The sequence below is a fragment of the Apis mellifera genome, linkage group LG9 (assembly GCF_003254395.2).
Source record: "Apis mellifera strain DH4 linkage group LG9, Amel_HAv3.1, whole genome shotgun sequence".
NCBI classification, from domain to species: domain Eukaryota; kingdom Metazoa; phylum Arthropoda; class Insecta; order Hymenoptera; family Apidae; genus Apis; species Apis mellifera.
In genome coordinates this window covers 4,344,375-4,365,522 of record NC_037646.1, presented here as the reverse complement: position 1 = coordinate 4,365,522, position 21,148 = coordinate 4,344,375, and the positions used below count along the sequence as shown (strand labels likewise).

General features: G+C 37.0%; 1 protein-coding gene across 4 annotated transcripts in view; it reads left to right on the top strand.

The window, feature by feature from the left end:
* Positions 1–1,048: 1,048 nt before the first annotated feature.
* LOC725264 overlaps positions 1,049–21,148 on the top strand; it is a 194,693-nt gene continuing 174,593 nt past the window's right edge. Inside the window, exon 1 of one of the 4 annotated variants that reach the window (XM_006559911.3) lies at positions 1,049–1,663. In XM_006559911.3, the coding sequence (XP_006559974.1) occupies positions 1,612–1,663 (52 nt within the window). In that variant the 5' untranslated portion in view covers positions 1,049–1,611. The remainder of the gene's footprint in view (positions 1,664–21,148) is intronic. The other 3 variants (XR_001704291.2, XM_006559912.3, XM_001121136.5) reach the window with 3 other exon arrangements.

Genomic DNA, 21,148 nt, shown 5'->3' with positions numbered 1-21,148 from the left:
ATTGAATAAATATATTTTGTTTTCTTCGAATGATCTTCCTTTGTGAGAAATGAAATTGCGTATGAAGGAATAATTGAAATCAAAGTTTCTGTTGAATAATTAAACGTAGCAGCAAAAAATGTAGAAAAGTCAAGTAAAACTTTTCGTAATTAATAAAAACATATTTATCATATCTCTTTTTGCTACAAAACTTGCATTGTTTCAGATTGCTTGCACAATATGATTTTACAAAGCATAATTAATTAAAAAACAAGATCAAAATTAATCGTTGAAAAATTGAAGAATTAGTTGGAAGAGATTTCAAACCAGGCGCTTAAACTAGTAAAAGGAAGTGGTTTCTTTTGCCTATAAATTTCGTAAATCGTACATAATCGACAGATAGAATATACATAGCGAATCCATACTCATCGAGCATTTAAATTTTCTAGGTGTCGTAGTCGATGTTCAGATCCTCCTCTCGAACTTTCGCGGAAACTCCGTGAATCGCGTTGTCGACGTACCTCCAAACAAGAGATCAGCATATGTTGTTACACAGTTCGACACCCTGGCGCCTGCGGACAGATCGTGCGATGGGGAGACGAACAAGAGTGTAATGCACGTCAGGGAGATATCCACTGCATGGATATATACCGTGCCTGTGGTTTATCGCGTGTCTGTTCCATGGAGACGCGCAAGCATCGGAAAATATATAAGATCGAGACAAGAGGAAGAGGCTCGACAATGGCCTTAATGCGACTGAATGATGATACGTAACAAACCTTATTCAACAAAAAGTTTCGGCCGGCAAATTGAATCCAGAGGGCTTGGACTCTCTTCTTCCTTCTCGTTCCTTCGCGTCCTCGTCTCACCCCGAAAGGAGGTGTGGAATAAGATCACGGCGCGACCCGTTGATCGTGTGCGTGCTGCGAGGGCGAGTGGCAATGGGTGCGAGCGAGAAACGACGAGGAGGAAGAGAGAGGCGCACTCTTTCGGATGGTTCGGGCGAAGCACGGTGGTGGGGATGGAAGGGCGGTCTGCGCACGCGCGGCTCGCGACGGAACAGCTTCGCGCGGCGACGCTCAGTCTCGTCTGTCGCAATCCAGTGCAGATATACGTGCAATTACCCTGTCAACAGTGCTTAAAATCTCTTCTAGTGCTTGTGCCGTTGCTCTACACTTGGTGATCGATAACGTTCGTCGACTAATACGGCATCGATCGTCTTAATAGTTCGCGCGTTACGGTTCGAAGAAGTGAAGATCGCGTGTCGCGGCCACGTGAAGGAAAAATTAAACGAGTCCTCGCGGTTCGCGATTCGAATCGCCGCTGTCGCCACCACCGCATCGTCTAACGGTTTCGCGGATCAGTCGGTATCCACGCTGCGCACAGTGAGTTTGACGTTTCGTACGGGGACAACGTGTGGTGACGTTTAGTTCGGGAAAGAGTGGCGTTCATCGTGTACCATGACTATTTCGTGAGACCGGTGCAAGTCAAGTTATCATCGATGCATTGTCAAAGATTTCAATGCCCTCCGTGTTTTCGTAAATAGCGCGAAAAGTATCGCGTGTGGTGTGCTATTGTGTGAACGAAAGACCAGTGAACGAGAGGAAGAACGACGTTATCCACGGATTCGAGATGACTCGCCACCTGTGGCTAAGAGCGCTTTTCGCTTTCTTCGTGATATCAGGTAAGCTGTCGCAAGTTCAATAATCGTTGTTTTTACGATCGCGATTGTTCGTATAGGGGTCGAAATATGGAATAATACGGAATACATGAATAATGACGCTTGATGCGAGTGTATATTGACGCGTGGGATGCGCGTAATCGCGTGTAATGTGACAAAACGACAAGATTATTATTCCCCTCCCCCCTCCCGTACCGGATTCATCATGGTGCGTCGTAACCTTTTTAGTTACCAAATTGCCCGGCATTTCGCCAAGCAGGACGTGTCATTTCTTACGGTGCGCTCGGTCAGCTGGTGGTTTAAAAGAAACGACAACGAGCGCGAGAATAGACTAGGGGGAAAATATGACGATTGTTAGCACTATTTGCCAGTGCCATTGCGGAAATCCTTTTTTTATCGTTACGCCGGAAGCGTGAGATGGAGACAAAGGAATGTACACCGGGTTGCAAAGACTCGACTGAGCAAAGAAATATTTTTTCCTTCTGAAACTGAGCGTGCAAAGGAGTTATATAAGGAACAATGTTGAAAGGCAGCGGTTTTTTTGTAGTTTTCATTTATTGTCCGAACCGAATAATTCACTGAAATTATCTTTTAAAAGAGAATACGTTGAATATGCTTTTTACAAATTTCCATCAGAAGGGTATAGATTTTGAGGCGAAATTTCGAGGGGAACATTACATATTCGTAACATAGGATTTTACGAGAATTTATTCGTGTCGCGGAATAGAAGAACCCTCGAGCGACATTATTCCCGTGAGAATTACAGAAATAAGAGACCAGAAGATATCGAGTCACTGGTTCTACGAACTTTCTCGTGATAATACGCAAGTGCAGTCTGCCATGTCCGCGATTGTTTTTCACCTTTTATTTCATACGATGCATTGTCAAGAGTAACATAACCGGGTATATAATACTTTGAAATTACCATTAAATCCGCGACGTGAAATTGCTTGATGATTTCATACTAGTAAGTGCAACGACCGAGTAATGACTTCGAAATTGACAAAGGAAATTCCGGTGTATCCTGGGCACCGGTACAATCAGACTTCTTTGGAAATGCAAATCGATTTCATTTCTCTTTGGGACGATTTCTACGCGTAACTGTGCCCTTTGTCGTGGCTCGATATTGTGCTGGCTGGTCTCTCTCTCCTCTCTCTCTCTTCTCCCCTCTCTTTCCCTTTCTATCCCTTTATCCTCTTTCTCAAAAGTAAAATATCTAGTAGTAGACAAATTCTAACGAATCTCCTCCTCTCTCTCTCTCTCTCTCTGTAATTAAGAAGCTATTGCGTCGAAATTTATCGCATCTCCTCTATCGACGTTCGACGGACGATCCCCAGGATCCGGTGGGTGTTGGCTCGTTTGCCTTTGGGCGGAAATTCAAATCGCAACCTAAGAAGAGAAGGTTATCCCCTTTTCACCGCTTCCCTATCCCTATCCGGTTTGATTACACTCACGAAACTCCGTTGTCGTCGTTGTGTAAACTCATTTGATTCCGTGGCCTCTGCCTCGCCTTTTTAGACGACTCCCAACCGTGACAATCCTCCATCCTCCGCCCGGTCTCGTTCTGTCACGTAAACGAGTTAAAGCTTGGCCACCTTTTCACGGTACAGATACTCGAGGCCGGTACGATCCTTGGTTACATTGTTAAGACCGGATACTTGACTAAGCTGCACAGAGAGAGAGAGAGAAAGAGAAAGACTTTTGACTGCCTCGGTCGAGTGTAATCTCTGCGGTTGACTTGTGCACGGAGCGAGAGCAACGATTTACGACACATTAACGGGCCTTCCGTATATTCCTCTCTCGGGCAAACTTTGCACAGTGACTTAACTCGAGCGAGCGTGCAGGGCGCACGGTGGCAACTCTCTTTACTGCCGACGCTGCTTGAAACTCCTCGACGCGCGTATTAGCAAGTGAACCTTAGCTATCGAGGCTGGGCGGTAATAATCGAGGCTTTGCGCCACCGAGAGGGAGGGACGACACGCGTTAATCTCGAGATCGAGAAATGCCAAACTGATCGCCATGGAACTTTATTGTTGTGATAGATGAGTTTGCCTCGTGAGAAGCTCGATTACAAGTAAGGGATGGGGACGGAGTGGGGAGGGGGGAGGAAAAGGGATATGCATAGCGGAGAAACTTACCCCGCAACCGTTGTTTGCAAGAGTGAAACTGATGTCGGTATTAATCGCAGCTAGTTATAATTAATACTAGTGGAATGGTTATGGGAATAGATGGATGGATGCTTGTACGATATAACGGGGCGGGGGAGGGAATTTAAATCGGTGAGAATGTAGAAAATGCGGATAACGTTTAATCCAGCATTTCGGTTCGTTAATGAGGGCGCATTCCGCTCTGCAAGAATTTTCCATCGTTATTGCTACACATTTTTATTCTCTTTTATCTCTTCATTATATCAATGTTATTTTTTTTTCTTTTCAATTTCCTTATCATTTTGATTCGATGTGATAGATCCACGTGTATCGTTTCAAACAAGAATATTCAAAGTATCACTTCTCGTGATATTACGATTTAAGGGATGATTGAAGATAGTTTCTATATACGAAATTTAAGCTTTCTTTAAAGAAATATTATTTTAAGTCGTGGTTCATTTCGTTCTTCCTAGCTCTATTTAGATCAAGATGATATCTTGTCAGAATGTTATTAACTAAGAAACGTTGAAGAAACATCGTCAATCTTATTCGAATCGCGATTATTAAAAATGCTATTGATCATTTTATATTATATTATATTTGGAGTAAAATTTAAATTGGAGATAAGCCCCATGTAAATTACGTTACTCGTTATATATATATCCTCATTTAACGAACATTGTTCGAATTCCGGTATGTGCAAAAATTTACGTACGTCGCTTCTTTGATGTTCTTAATTTATTCACCGTTGTTGTTCCGCTATTATTCGCCAGGGCATTTCTGAATATCGTTAAATCCTCCTCTTCTCCCTCCTCCGCGCCGTGTAATTTATTTTTGTAATTAACGTACCGTCAATTACGTTTGATTGTTCTTTGCACGGTGCCGTGACGAAGAAAGGATTTTTACCTCGAATAAATGTAAATGACGTCGAGTAATAGCCAGCCTTCTTTTTTCACCCTATTCAATATAAAGCTACAATAAGTGCCGCGTTTCTCGTTCTATCATTAATAATCCATTCGCTTTTCCACCAACTTGCGAACTTTTAAAATGCTATTAATATTTTTTTCATACCTAGTCCCTAGATCTGTACGGTATATAAAAAGACACGTGCCACGTTGGAAAACTTGGAACAACCATCCTCTCCTCCCATAAAAGTCAGAAACAGTTTGCGAACGAACCGAGGATTCGATCGAGGAGTTCGTTTTCACCCTCTCTTTTTCTCTCTTTCTCCGCAAAATTACTCAATGCTAATCGATTTTTTTCATTGGTTCACGCTCCACGAGATCCTGTTGTCGATCGTTGATCCGTTCATTCATCATATTTAAATGATATATCTCCACCCCACACGTGATATGAAATATTCTCTCTACGAGAAACAACGAGACGAGGGGCGAGCCCTCCTCCCCCATGATTGATCGCGAAATAGAACAGCCTGCCTCCTACTACACGCAGGAGAGACGCGACATTATATCCCTCGAAATGGGCGAGGAGAAAAGTTCCTCCTTCCAATCTTCTTCCTTTAACTTCTCGTTTCCATATTCGAAGAATCGAGAAGAACCATCGAACGATTCTCTACGAGCCACTGTCAATCTTTGATCGCGGGAGTACAAGTTATCTCGTTAAAGCGAGGAGAAATATCCTCCTCCAATAACTGGAAAATTCCTCTTTGAAACTCCCGGGGCGGAGGAGGTTCCGTCGAAGATTAAGGGCAGCTTTTTGTAAAGGGTAAACGCTCGCTCGGAGCGACCAAACGAGTTGAAACGAATCTCTCTCCCTTCCTCGTGTGTACAGGAGGAGCATTGGATGAGAGGAGGAGAGACGAAGGACCACGAGGACGAAAAAAAAAAAAAAGAAAGAAAGAAAAAGAGGAAAGAAAAAAAGCAAAGGTAGAAAAGGTTGAAAGAGAAGCTGGCAGGGAGGGCGGGGAGGGAAGGGGCAGCGCCGCCAGTGTCTTTCGAGTAGACGGCGTGACTGTCGACCGGAACCCCGGGGGGAAGGGGCTGTAATTTCATCTCGCATTAGCTTAGGGAAAGTCCCCGCGGGATACGTTGAATGCATCTCACGGTTCGCGGACTTCTTCTTCGGGGGCTGACGAAAGGAAAGGAGAGGGGAGGGGGGCAAGAAAAAAAACAGGGCTGGCTTTGAATCGGGCCGCCGCTTTCTTGGATTTCCATTTGCGGCGTAAATGCGCGCGTCTCCGACCACGAGATACCGTGAGAAGTTCTATCGCGTGGCTAGGTGGTTACATTCACGCAACGTATTTTGCCCGCTGGCTTTTCCCCCGATTTTCATCGTTATTCATTCTCTGTTGGAAAGAAGGAACTTCGTATGAACGAGTGTAAGGAGGGATTGATTCCTTTAACGATGACGTCCTTTAAAGAATTGATGTTAATTCACGAAGAAGAAGAAGATAATCGTGTTAGACTTTTATATCCTTGAGATATTTTCTATTAATTTTGATGACTTTTAGGGGAACTTCTCCAAGCGGTAGTTTTGACGTGAAAGAAATTTTAATGTCGACGTGATATAAGTGACTTCTCGTGCATCATTCAGAACGTCTCGTCTTTAAAAAACTTTTTTTTCATTACTTTGGTAAATTTGGTATCATTCTCTCCTAAATTCTCCAAGGCCAATTGATATAATTAATTCGCGTTTCAGGCTCGATCAAATTTCCAAAAATATTACAAGTGAGATCCGGTATCCGAATCAATTTCTAGATTCTAATTCCTATCCAGGAATAGAAGGCGGTCGTTTAAGTTGAATGGAAAGATGAAGATGGAGGCGATGATGTAACGAGTCTGTGAGAAGTTAGGAAGGGATGACTCGAATCCGTCGAATCTCCCATTCGATGAGACACTTAGAGTTCACCGATCGAATCTTTATAACGGGGTGTGCAGGGTGATTCAGGGCCGTTGGCGAAGCAATTAGACGGCAGAGGGCATTCTCGCCGTGAATTACGACGTGGTAGCCGGGCACTGCTCGCTTACCTTTGAGCGTAATTGTTTGGTTAACGCAGAAGTAAATGGAAAGTTTTCTGAAAAGGGACAATTGTGCCATAAATCGGTAGAATTTTTAGTATTATTTTCTTTCTTTTGTTCTTTTTTCGTTTTATTAAACGTTAAATTAAGCAGAATTGCCATTTTCCATGTTCTATTTTTCCCCCGCGAGCATAATAGGACTTCGATTAACCCAGTTAATTAAGATTCAAATCGGTGAAATGGATCGAGATTCGTTTGATAATGAAGCGAGTAAGCAAAATGGATTAAAAAGAATCATTTGGGAATCATTTCGCTGCATTTTATGAAAGGGTTGTAAACTGCGTAACAAGTGAAGAAAATGTATGTAATAATAGTAATAATATTTGTTCTTTAATGTTAATGAAATAATTGTTAGTTTGTTTAAAGGACTAGGATCGATTAATTTTGGAAATTTCTTTATTATTTATTTGTTTAATATTTAAATATTCAAAAAAAGGAGAAATAAGTACACTGATAATAATCATCCATCCCGAAATTCAATCAGATGATTAATAATTTTCGAGATTTCTATATTTGGACGAGCGAAAAATGATTTACAATTTGCAATGCAAATTTTACGATATATGTGGATCATATATCAAAACATATTCAATTGAATTTACGCGATGAATGCATGTGTACATACTCTGGAGGAGGAATGATTACGTATAAAATTCTATTTTCTTAATGAAAATTAATAATCGATTAAATGATACCACGAAATAAGGAAAATTCCACTTTTAAATATATTAAATTTTTTTGTAATTTAACGATTGAATTTGTACTTTGTTTTTAATATCGTACGGATGATCGTGGTATCATTAAATGTACATTTTATCGGGGTATAATAATTCTTTCTTACATATTTTTATATTTGTTATTGATATCGTAATATGATTGTTCACATTTTATAATTACTTTGAGGAAACTGTTTGTAATGATGTAACTTTAATATTTAATTACAAGTTCCATTTATTGCAAGAGACACAATATTTTTGATATTGTTTTATATTGATTACGAAATATTTATTTAACGCGATACGATAAATATTTCATTTCGCGTTATTTTTAAGGATATAATACGGGAATGAAATTTTATTTTGTAAGATCTTTCTCCCCTCAAAATTGACTTATTATCTCGATAATAAAGTTGAAAATAAAAGTTGAAATTAAAATACAACGAGTAAATATTTCCTTGCTTCGTATCCGTAACTTTTCTTTTTCCATAAATTCTCTTTCGAATCGAACAAGTATCTCTTTATGTGTGCAAAAAAATTCAATTTATTTTTTCATACTCATCGATTAATTATATCTCCTCCCGCAAATATAAATCACAATTTTCCCCATTATTTATTCACCTTTCTATCCCATCACACTTTTTCCATACGCGATTGAAACGGACGTAGCCGAAACGAGATCTTCCAATATTATTCGTTCCATAAGCATCGTTCAATAAACCCCCCGTTCGATAAATATACAGAGTCGGGTATCTCTCTGCGAGCTCGAAAACGTTTTCTCTCACGTTATCAATAAAACTTGTCAAAATTACTTTGTTAACGTTGACGCTAACGAGAAAGATTTATCGCGAAATAATGCGCGTGACGGTGCCCCTTTTGATCTACGCTTTTAGAGGCCGCGTGCCGTGATATTAGGGGAGGGAGGGGGAGAGCTTTCACGGTTGTTTTGTTCGAGGGAAAACGCACGTGCGAACACGCGGTATGGAATGCCAAGAAGTGGATGGCTCGAGGGCCGTGAAGAGAAGACACCGAAGTGAAAGGGAGGGGAGGAGGAAGGGAGGGGGGGAAGATCGACGGGTAATTTTAGAAAACGTCCGTGAACGTAAAGGGACGCGGCGTGGATCGAGGATGAGGATGGTTTAATAATATACACGGGTGTCCAACTGTGCCGCGAATGCGATAATAAACGATTTGACGTGTACGAGCGCGCATGCTGATACGATACGACATTCCTCGGCCAACAGTGAGAGATTATTATCGTTAGAATCTCGAACAGGAAATCGTTCGAGGCCCTTCCACGATCGCCCTTCCTTCTGATCCCCTCCTTCGCGAAGTTTCATTAAGATGGGGCATGTGCTCTCTTTTCAACGATATCTCTTCGAATTCATCTTCAGATTATTTCCTATCCAGGAAATGAATGGAAAATAATCTTTAAATTAATTCATACGTATGTATTGAGAATCGAAATGTTTTTCGCATTTGAATTAAAAATTTTTCCCATTTGTATATTATTATTATTTTTAGGTTAGCAATTATTCGTAAAGAAATAATTAATATATGGTTTCGTTTTGGCTATTTGATTTGATTTTTTGTTTAATCCTCCTACTTAATTTAATCCAGGAATATTTTATCTATTTTGAGCTATTATATCATCAGGTATTGATATAACTTAGCATTATTATTAGCTATTTTAGGTCGCATTTGTTCTAGTAGCTCGATATTTCGTTATCATTTATTATGAAGAGCGTGATATATTTTCGTATAGTGTCTATTATATTATAATTATATTTCAAGCATGTTTAAAGGATATACTATATAGTATATAGCTCATTTAAATCGATCCTATCGAAAATCTACCGATGAAAGCTATTTTAGATAAAAGATGATTTCACGAGACAAACATAATTTAAAGTTAGTATCTTTAATATTTATAGAAATTATTAACATTTGTAAATATAGTAATACATTGTCTCGATAGATTTGAAACATAATTAATTTAATTCTTCAACACATAAAAATGTTTTCCATGATTTGTTAAAAATTCTTTACACGACAGATAAACTTTCGGGTGCTTTCTCATTTTGTTCAACACTAATTAAAAAGCTTCTTTTATGATTTTCACGTTTCCTTTCAACTTGACAAACGAGTCAGAAAATAATTTTTCAGAACAAAAGTTAACAAAGTTTTATATGTTCCAAAAACTATATCCCTTTATATTTCACGTCAACGTGAAACACGAAATAATTCTCACGTTATTCTATTTCTTCCATCATCATCTCTCTGTCTTCATCCTAAAACGAGAAGCGCGAACCCGACTCCCTCTCGGTATATATTCATCGAGCAACCCTATTTACTCTTTTTATCAAGAATGTCTGCACCCCCCGCATAATATAATAATTTCCAAAAGATCTGAAAAGCTTAAATATTTCAAAAACTATCTCTATATCATATTCCATCCTATCGTAAGACACTATATAACAGTAAATAAACCTCTACCTCTAAATAAACCTTATTTTATTCCTTCTATCACTCTCTTATCATCCCTCAAACGATTCTACTTCACACTATTTCTATTACCTCTACGTAAATACTTTCCAAAAAATTTCCAAAAGAGAAGCTTCATCTCATTATCATCCCCCAAAAAAGAAATCTGACTCAATATATTCATCAATTGCCATCCACTTTCTTTGTCCAGAAAGTCTTAACTCTTCTCCAAAAATATCACATTTTTTTGGAAGGTAGAGAATATGTTTTTTAGCCGTGTCAAGAGCAACGGTTTAACGTTCGACCGTGGCCGGATATTAGCCCACGAAACCGCGTTCATATAGCATTTGCCCGCATTATGAGGCCTGGTTACACGCGTAATGTGTGTGTCTCGCTTGTAAAAATGCTCCGTAAACGAAAACTTGGAGTTCCCGCGGTTTTATTGGTCCGAATCCGTGGCTTCGTTTTGGGAAAACACGAAGAGAGAGAGCGTTCGAACGTAGGAATACTTGAGAACATTCATTCGTATCGCGGGTAAAGCGTGACGCGATATTTTCAGAGAGACACGTATGACCTGTCACGTGGCTGTCCTTTTTTATTCGGATATATTTTGGCAAATTTTGACAAGGGGAGATACGTTTCGTAGGAATTCTCGTTTCTCCCTTGTTCGAAGGATCCAGGTTTTAAAATTTGAGAGGGTCGAAGTATAATATTCTTCTCTTGACGAGAGAAATTTTCTTTCTCATTGCAGTGTCGAAAAGATAAAATTCTTTACTCTTGAATATTTTTATTTTTTTTTTTCGTTTTCAGTAGATGAAAACGCGCATTGATACTGTTTGCGAAAAAACATTCGCGAGGCCAATTCTCGAGAGTTTTATTCTCTCTAATATATTCGCACCCTTAGAGAGACGACCGTGTCCGCCGACATTTGCACCACTGAATTTTAGGAAAAGGATTTGCTCTTCTGACCGAGTTCTCTGACCGAGGGGATTCCAAACCGAGGACGTTTCCACGGTGTACGCTTGTGTACGTGTGTGCTTATATATTTTCTGTTTGAATTCATCGCGTTGCACGGGAGATTAAAGTAAGGAGATAATGTGAAATTATTATTTTAATTGTATATGTGTTGTGTAGTATTGTCGTGGATGCTAGAATATTTGTTGATTTTGCGAGAAATATGATAATTCGAATTATCAGGGAAGAAATTAATTGTTCCCGTTGTTAAGAATTATAGTAGAATAAATTCAATATTTATGGAAGAAAGTTTAGAAAATTATTAATAAGATTATTTCTGAGAAATTAAATGTTGAGAAATGAAAATTTTTTTAATGTTAGAACGCACGACAAAATTCCATTTTTGTCTGAACAAAAATTAAAATTAATTTCTTCAAAAATTCTATCATCAAAATCATCAGTGTTGAACATAGACAAACAGGATTAATTATTAATCAACCAATAATAAACTAACACTCTTATTCAAGCAAGTACTCGTAAAAGATTCGACAAAAATTAAAAAAAAAAAAAGAATTCGCCAAGAAAAGAATTCGATCAAAAGTTTTTCAATTTACCTGGAAAAAAAAAACACCGAAGGAAGATTCAAAAAATGAACTTGATTATCCAACTCGCGCTTCACATACAAAAGGATTCATATCGTGGTTACACGATACAACTTTCTCCATTCCACATGCATACCCTCTTATCTTTTCGTCGCAAGATGACAAGATTAAAGTTAAATGAGAAACCATGTGAGAGAGAGCGAGAGAGAAAGATAAATCATTTAACATGGAATTATTGAAATGTAAAACACTTTGAATGCACGGTTTCTCAAACTCTGTTCCACAATTTTTCTCCCCTCCACCGGGTATATAACCAGGAAAGGAAATACATCGCGGTTGTTGTGTGGTAAAACATGCTCCGTTCCGACGTTATCAAAATTCCATCCATCTCCTTCTCTTCCACGCGATCTGATACACCATTCTCTCTCTTTCTTTCCCTCTTCCTTCATCCCCCGTTGAATACAATAGAAGTTGCGTTCCCATGGAACGTCTTTTCTTTTTCTTTTTTTTTTTTTTCAAGGAAACACGAGACGAGGAGGATGAGAAACCCTGCGCGCATAATTCGATAGAAAATCCCATGGGGAAGGAGGGAAGGAATTCGAATATCAGCAGGTTTTCTTACAGTCTGGGCGCGTTAATTAATCCCCTTTCAATTAGGGGCCACGCCTTTCTTACCCCCGGCAAAATCCCAAAGCGCGAAAGCTAATGTCTACAAGGATACTCAGGTTGGATCGAGTGTGAATTCGAAACGGGATCGTCTTGCCATCGTGACACCGTTTATTCAACCGGTTCCCTCTGTAATCGTAATAATCGGGGTTGGATGATTCGATCAAAGTCGCTGATGAGAATTTTAGGGTGAGGGGGAAGGGTTGGTTTAAGAAGCGGACGATTATGGCGTTTCACGGTTGTGTTACAAGTGTTGGGGTATCGATAAGTAGGAGCTGTTTATTTCCTCCATCTATTTTGTTCTCTCATCCATATAACGTGTGTGGAAAATAAGATTTCTTTTATACAGAAATGAGAATTTTACTTTTAATGTTTTCTTAGATCGATTTTTATTTAATAATTTGGAAAGCAATTGTTTTGGTATAATAATATATATTTGGGTATATTTTCATTTGATATATTAAATAGAAGTTAAAAAATATGATATTTATCTATAATCTTTTGCATGTATTTTTATATTTTATTTTTGAATTCAATTTTGTTTGAAATGCATAAAAAGAAATAATATTGATTTCATTAAGAGAGGAAAATATATATAGTTGTATTATATTAGTGTTGTTCAATTTGTTTAATATCTCTGTATCTTTATATCAGTGGATGGACATCTCAAGGGAATAACAAATTTTGCCACAAGATAGATCAATAGATCTTGCAATTACCTTGTAATAGACAATACACTTGTCAAGAACGTTGACAATTTCAACGTTAATTGAGAGTTGTCATCGCCAAGCGTATCATAGTTGACCTACTGGGATTTCATTTGACAGTCATCAAATATATTGATATTGTAGTTCAAACTTGGTATCGTCGGGACAAATCTGTCATAAAATTAATGTACGTACTCATTCAGAGAGATGAATGTATGGTTCGTTAAAAAATTCTACTTTAGAATCGATATGTTATATAATTTTTTACAACGAAATTTCCTAAACAGGCGAATACTTTCTAATTTATTGATATTATTTCGAAAAAGATATAATGAAAACAATCCATTCGTTCCAATTGATTGTCAATTCCTCTCAAATATCCACGTGATATAAAAATTCAAAGATTACATAAATATTTACAAACTCGTTCTATTCTATAAATAATTAAACTGTATCATCTATAATTGAACGCGTTACGCTGCTGGTTAACCAAACTCCAATTAAGAAGCTAATTATCCTTAGACACGAGCATTCGATCAAGGAAATTGTTCAACCTCAAACTAGTTGGAGGTTTTTAATAGATCAAAGAACAGGCTGAACGGGTCTCAAGGTATCTTAAGGGGAGAAATTCGGATAGTTCGAGTTGTCCAACAGTAAGGTTCAGACAATTATCAAGTCGTTAAGAGAGGCAACACGTCGGTGAACGGTATTTTCTTTAACCCCAAAGCTGAGTTTATGTTGCTTAACGGGGCTATAGTCAATGTTTGCTCTCCGAGCGTGGAGCATAACCTGCTCTTTTATCGCCCGCTTACAAATGGATCCAAACTTGGTACAACCGGCGAAGAAGGGGCGGCTGTCGGGAATTGGGGGAGCCACGAGGGTTCTTATGACAATTAGTTTGATGAAAGATTTGTGTGTGCTCAAACAGTGGAATGGATATAAGATGTTCGGTGGTTTATCTTTTTCTCTTTAATTTTATTTGGACAGGAAAATTGTATCAATATTGTCGGCGAGTTACAAGTAGGATTATATTACAACAGGGATTTGATTATTTCTTCATTATCGTCGTGGGACAACTTTTTTTTCTTTTTCAGAATAATCAGATCAAGATTAATATTAATTTCAGGTTTGTTCCTTTCCCTTTGAAATCTCATAAAGTTTCACAAAGAGATTCTGACTGAACTCTAAACTTCCGTATTTATATACCGACATATGCTCGTCCAAAAAGGATGTCTGGTAATAATTACGCAAGCGTTGCTAGTAATGTAGCATACACTTCTTTCGGGTATCGAAGTATTTTACGGCTGAGATCCAACAGATGTCGATCGTAGACTTCAAAGCTCGTGTTTAGATTTAAATTATCACGTATAATAGTTTAATAATTGACGACGCTGAAAGATCCGCAGATATAATCGAAATTATTATGATCGTTCATTTTAAACGGGGAATTTTAATTGTGATCAAATATTTGACGGAAAATTATTCGATTAAATTGTTAGGAACATAAATTTAGAAGAAGCATTAAGCGGGTCAAAAATTTAATCAGGAATGATAGATAGATATAATTTTCAATATAAAATATAATTTTATCAAATCTAAAAGAAACCTGTTTCAATAAATGATAAATGATAGAAATGATTGCTTCTTTAATTTCGAGAGAATAGCAGGAATATCATGTTTCTTAAAAAATAGAAAATCGAATGGGCACGTAATCAAAATTCCCTATCATATTTTCAAGCAATTGATTACCACTCAAATTTCACTCGTCCATAAAATTTTTATTCTCTCGATATTCATCTCGGTGTATCACGTTCGCTGGATCATCGATCTATTTACAGTTATGGCCGCCTTTTCGAGGGTGTGTTCGTAAGGAAAGTGGAGAGAATTTAAAATGGAAGACCTTTGTTTTCGCGCAACTTACGTTGAATAGAGGCAGGTAAGCCACTTGAAGTACACTGGAACCAGAAAACCACCTAGCTGCTTGGTCGAGCTTCATTTTCAGACCCATGTTTATTCTGAACTCTAAAACACTCTTCCTAACTGCCCGCATGTTTCGGTCAAAACAAAAGGGCACCACCTCGCGAGATTAAACTTCCTATTTCTTTCCCTCCTTTTTCCATAAAAACCACGTAAACCACTTTCGAAACTCCCTCCCTCCCCTCCCTATCTTATCAAATTGTTAGCCGAATAAAACTCGAATATACAGGGATCGATCGTTCGACTATTTAATCCTGAGCTGAAACACCCTTCAACCGAGCAGCGAGTAATTGATTTTCCTTGCTGCGATCCATCCAACTTTTTTCCTACATCCCCTGTACGTACGTATGCATGTATGGATATCAGATCAGATCACGTTTCGCGAGCGGAAGAAGGCTTCTTACCCTCTTACCATTCTCGAGAAATAAACCGCGTGGAAGAGGAGTAATGGAACGATGAAGGGGGAGGTAAAGAAGGAGAATAATTAATGAGGAGAAAGAAAGAGAGAGAGAGAGGAAAGAAAAGGAGTCGATCCTCTTCGTAAATCGTACACCACTCTTCGGAATAGGTTTCTTCCCGGAGAATTCCCAGAATTCGCCCCGTGAGCTGTGGTATATAGCTGCGTGGATTTATAAAGTATGCAAATATGTGGAGGGATGAAGGACAGAGGGGCGAGATTACGAGTAGAGACAAGGGGTGGTGGTGGTGGTGGTAAAGGTGAAAGTGTAGGAATGGCAAGTGGTGTAAATCCAATTTGCGCAACATCGAGGGGAGGGGGTTGCAGCATTTCATTCATTAGCCCTTATTAGGCTGCATTATGCAAAAATGAGTCAACCTGTGCAGCGAACCGGAAATTAGGCGTGCACATCTCACTCTGCACGCCACCTTCCCCTCCTCCCTTTCTCAGAAACTCGAACGTGCCTCTTGCTTTCGTGTGTTAGCTTTCGTGTAGGATGGATCACTTCGTTCCACGAACTACTTCGCTAAGATTACAAGGGAACTTCTTTTGTGTGTGTGTGTGTGTTATTATTATCGCTGTGGCGCGTGTTTATGCCTGGATTATTGCCTGTTCACCCCTGTAATCACCTGGGGAAGTGCGTGAAGGTAACGAGCGAATTTTTCGTGGCGAGACAAATCGAAAATGTTTTCTTTCATCTGCTCGATTTTAAGGTTGGACGAATGTTATTGAAAATTATAATAGAATGGTTTATTGTATAAATATAAGGAGAAGTGGATAATAAATTAATTGTAAGAATATATTATTATAGAAAATTGAAATAATTCGAAATGATAAATCTATGTTTTAGAAATATTATAGATAAATAATTTTTAAATATTATGTTAATTTATGGAGATATTCGAGAACGATAGAGAAGAGCACGTAATGCATTGGATATTGAATTAAAATCGGTTTGAGAAAAAAAATCAGTAACGGAATGATTATCGGTAAGGAGAATAAATTTATTCTTTTTGTTATAATAAAATACATTCTGAACATTGAAATGATTCATAGAGCTTTGATTATTTTATAGCAATTCTCTTTATGCGTGAAATATCTGCATAAATATTCTCGTGGAAAATTTAATAAATTCGGAATTATTTCTTGATCATCTATTAAAATATATCTCGAATGTAGAGAAGTGAGTACTTTTTTTTTTTTTTTTTTTTATTATTAATTCAATATTAATTTACAGGTGCAGAATATAATATATAATTACGTATAATATGGTATAAAATAATTCGAAACAAAGGGAATAACAAATTATTGATATTTTTCTCGTATCATTTATTTACAATGTGATGCAAAATTATTAAATGTTAATAATTAATTGGGAAGGAATAATTTACATATTATTTAGACTATGACAGGATGGAAGTTCTTCTTAAAATGAAACAATTATTATCCAAGAAATAATAATTAATTTTAGTTTAACAAATTTAACTCGCTGGAGAAATAAATGTAATAGTTAGAGAAGGAGATTCATTATTGATACCGAGATTTATTTATGGTATTTTATAAAAGCCTGCAGAAATTATTAAAGTGATTCTGATTTTATTCTTTTACAATTTTTCTACGTAATTTTCAACGAGAAATATCGATCGATGCGAGAGAAATGCCAATTAAATCTACAATTAATAAATAATGGTGAATGGTGATGAAACCTTGATAAATATACTTCAGTTATGAATACTGCCTTTTAAATCAAACTTTTGTTTATTTTTTATTCAGAGATTTATGACTTTTCCTCCATGTAAAAAAGGATCTCTGTTCAAACGAATGTATGCTGTATTATACTATTCTCTGTTACTTGTATTTATTTTGTATTACCAATAATTATATTTTTATGATTTCTCGTAAACCAGTTTGCCTAATAAGAAATTTATAGGCTACTATTGGTACGTTTTACAGCTACAGACCCGCAAACAGAATTTATAAATCGTTAAATCCCGTGCACACGATCGTATGTCCCGTATGCTCTATTTTATATTTCCACTGGACACGTTTTTCTATGCATTCCGTAACAGTGGATTTATTGAACGATAGTTGATTTTATGGAACAGACTTTTAACTTCTCGTTCTTTCTCTCTCTTTCTTTTTTTTTTTTTTTTTGTTTTAATGAATATTCAGGGAGTTTTATTGGAAGTCAAGTTTTCAGTTAAAAAGGAAACATATAATTTTCTAATTAATACGATACGTGTATTCATAGGATGAAAAAATTTCTAAAATTTTTAGTATTATAAACTTGGATAGTGAAGTATCGTTTGAAAAAAATTTACTTAAAAATTTGCTTTGAAGGACGTATGCTTCATGAATTTTAATGCTGGTTTAAAAGTAAAACACACGGAAATATTATTTTTTATTATACATCATGAAAGAATTTAAGCAAACAGAAAAGGTTTTTATTACGTTTCATGATAAATGTAAAGATAAAAATTCTGAAATATTGTATTACCTATTGTATTTTCGTTTCACATCCATCGCTGCGAATATTATTATTAGTAGCAGATGTAAAAGATATGACAGTTGTCCGAAACTTTATACGTTTCTATCAATTTTTGGAATACTCTAAAGGGAAAAATCGCGAGAGTAAGTAAAAAAATTGGTATGATATTTCACATTCTGTCGAAACGTGAATAACTCGTAAAAAAAAAAAAAAAAAATATTTAAAACTTTAATATCACGAAATACATTTAGATTATTGGAATGTATTTATGCTTTCGTATTTTCGTATAGAAAGTTTGAATTAAAATTAGTTCTATCAAAATTCAAACTGAAGTACCACATTTATTAACATTTTAGTAGGGAGAATAGGATATTAACTTTCTCGCAACAAAATAAATTCAACGTGAATATATTAAAAGTAGTAGAAAACGTTTCGAGTGGAATATAGATAGAAGGTATTTAAGTAAAAACCACGCTTTTACATCGCTTTACTTATTTAAAATAAAATTAATATCGTTAAGTAAACTATCGCTAAAGTTTTATCGCTAAAAGACTTGATTTAACCGGAAGATATGTTAAAATAATTATTTAAAATTATCTAGAAATTTAATGAAAATATTTATTGATTATTTTTTAACGAATAACTAAACTCCATTTTTTTTTAAAGATATTTTTCAGATATAAATAATTTAAGTGAAAATCTTTTCCCCGATAGTATTTTGTAATTCGATAGACTTTAAAATATTTCACAACTGAATACATATTTTAATAAATTCTTTAAAAAATATTTTAAAAACAAAATAAAATAGAAGTGCAAAATATTTTAAAAATAATACGAGAGTGAGAGAATGAAAAAATTAAATTATCTCACAGCTTTCGTTGTGTTAAACAAAAATTTCAAAATTATACATAAATATAATAGCTCTTTCGAATTCTAAAATCAATCGACGATTCTTGCTGTCTTTATATTCGATTTTTTTTTTTTTTGCTTTCCAAGAGATTGTTATTTCTGCATATATTTCAGCAGATATTTTTCAAAGATGGAAGCGTAGAATCGAGCCTGATATCACGTAGCACGTAGAGAAATCCTATGCAATTGGAGGACCGATCATTCCTCCCAAGAGGGAGGAAGAAGACAACTGCGTTTGACCTCATTCCACGCATACGTAAATCGCATTGTTCTTCGGCGTAGTCGATTTCTGTCGTTACAAATTGACCAATTCGAAAAAGAAGAAGAAAAGAAAAAAAATAATCGAAAAGATTCGTAACCACATTTCCAAAATTCCGATGCGCGTTAAAAAAATTTGCAATAAAATTGCAAAGCTTGCAATGGAGTTTTTAAAATTGAAAAAGCACATAGATATTCACAGAAAAAATTTGCACGTAACATATTTTCACGAATAACAATTTCCAATGCTTCTTGATAATTTTACAAAATTATAATCAACACAATATCCATTTCTCATTTAATTTGAACAAATTCTGATCGATGTACATTTTTTTTAAATGATTAAAATTTCGTAACCGGACGACATCACGGAATATATAACTCGACAATAAATAACGCCAAAGGACAAAAAGCAATTTTTCTTTTTTTTCCTCGCCGTAACATAGATTTTTCCTTAAACATCTTAGAATCCCGTCCAAAGAATGCACTCCGGCTGATTGCAAACAGTATCAATAGATTTTTACAATCCACACACATTTCAATATCTCCTTACCCTCCATTCCCCTAATGGACAGACCATAACACTTTCTTTCCACCACTTTTAACAATACGGTATTGTAAATCCCGGGGCTCGAGAAGAACCTCGAAAAAACTCGGCCGCCATTGAACATCGAGAGATTAGCGCCCTCTTCGAACAGGCCAACTTCAAACTATTCTCGAGCCTCGTCATCGGCATTAGCTTGCGGGGGGAGAAAGAAGGAGAAAGGAAGAGGGGGGAAGGAGAGGGTCCATTTCCTCGTTTCCACCGGACTTAATTAACAGGTTTTTTTCGCATTTTTCCGAACCGGTGCAAGCCTTGCTTTTAAATGCATGCTTTTTGCCTCCGGAGCTCGTTATCCCGCGTCCAATGAAGCGTAAGAAGTAATTAACGTAAACGTTGCGATGGAATTCGACCAGTAAACGAGGCCGAAATGAGATCGATGCTCTTCTCCTCGGGAATCGGATGAAAATCCGACACCTCTTCCCACCGGAGAATAGTTATTTCCCGAAAGTATCTGGAAAAACGAGCGAGATAGGGATCAAGGTGGAACAAGAGTTTCACGGGTTGGTTGCGTTCTCTTTCGAGAATCGAGTATCCAATAAGACGGGGAACCACCTTTTCCATCCCGTACTACAAACGAATTCGATCTTTTTCTTGAATTCTCCACACGCTTTCGCGTGTTCGCGAGCTCTTTGTTCTTTTGGTGGAAAACGATAGCAACACGGATTTCGTTTAATAGGTGGATATTGCCGGCTGGGGATTTTATCGTGTATAAAATAATGAGATGAATCTTGAATGTTTTGTTTCTTTGTTTTTTTTCTTCTTCTTCTTCTTCTTTTTGGGAAAGATTTGAAAATTAAAGAGAGGAACATTTATCAAATTAAGCGACAATTCGTACCTTTCAATCTTTTTTTAAGAAAATTAGAATTTACTATTATCGTAGGAAATTTTCTCATTTAAAGTTTATCGAGCTCGTTAAAATTGTGGGATAAAATTAATTCGATCCGCTATCAATAATTCAGTAATTTAAATATATCGTGATGATTCAAGGTAGAAAAGAGCGAAATTTTTCTATCTGCCGAATGAAATAATTTTATCGCGCGAAATAGTCGAGGTATCCATTCTCGAAAGAAAACGAAGGCGAGGCTATAAATACATTTTCTCGGTTCGTTAGACGGAATTTCGAGGGACGAGCAAGTACGAAACGATTTTTAACCTTTCCAGATGTAGTGGCACCCTCGCCCGACACGCCCTGACTACTTATGCTCTTCCGGGCAAACAGCGAAGCGCGGCAAGTCCAATTGGGAATGATTTAACGTCTTGCGTATAAAAACGGATGGTTTACATAAGTACATCGTTGTCATTCATGGCCGAGCCGTGGAATCTTTTCGGTTCCCTTCAATGTGGTTTCAGATACCAGTGGCCTCTCATTAAAATTTTTTGTCCACACTGAATACAGCGAGTATTCGCGCACTATTTATTTCGTAATTCCAACATGCGACATAATAGATATTTGTTTCGCGCGATTAAATGTTGTTTCAATT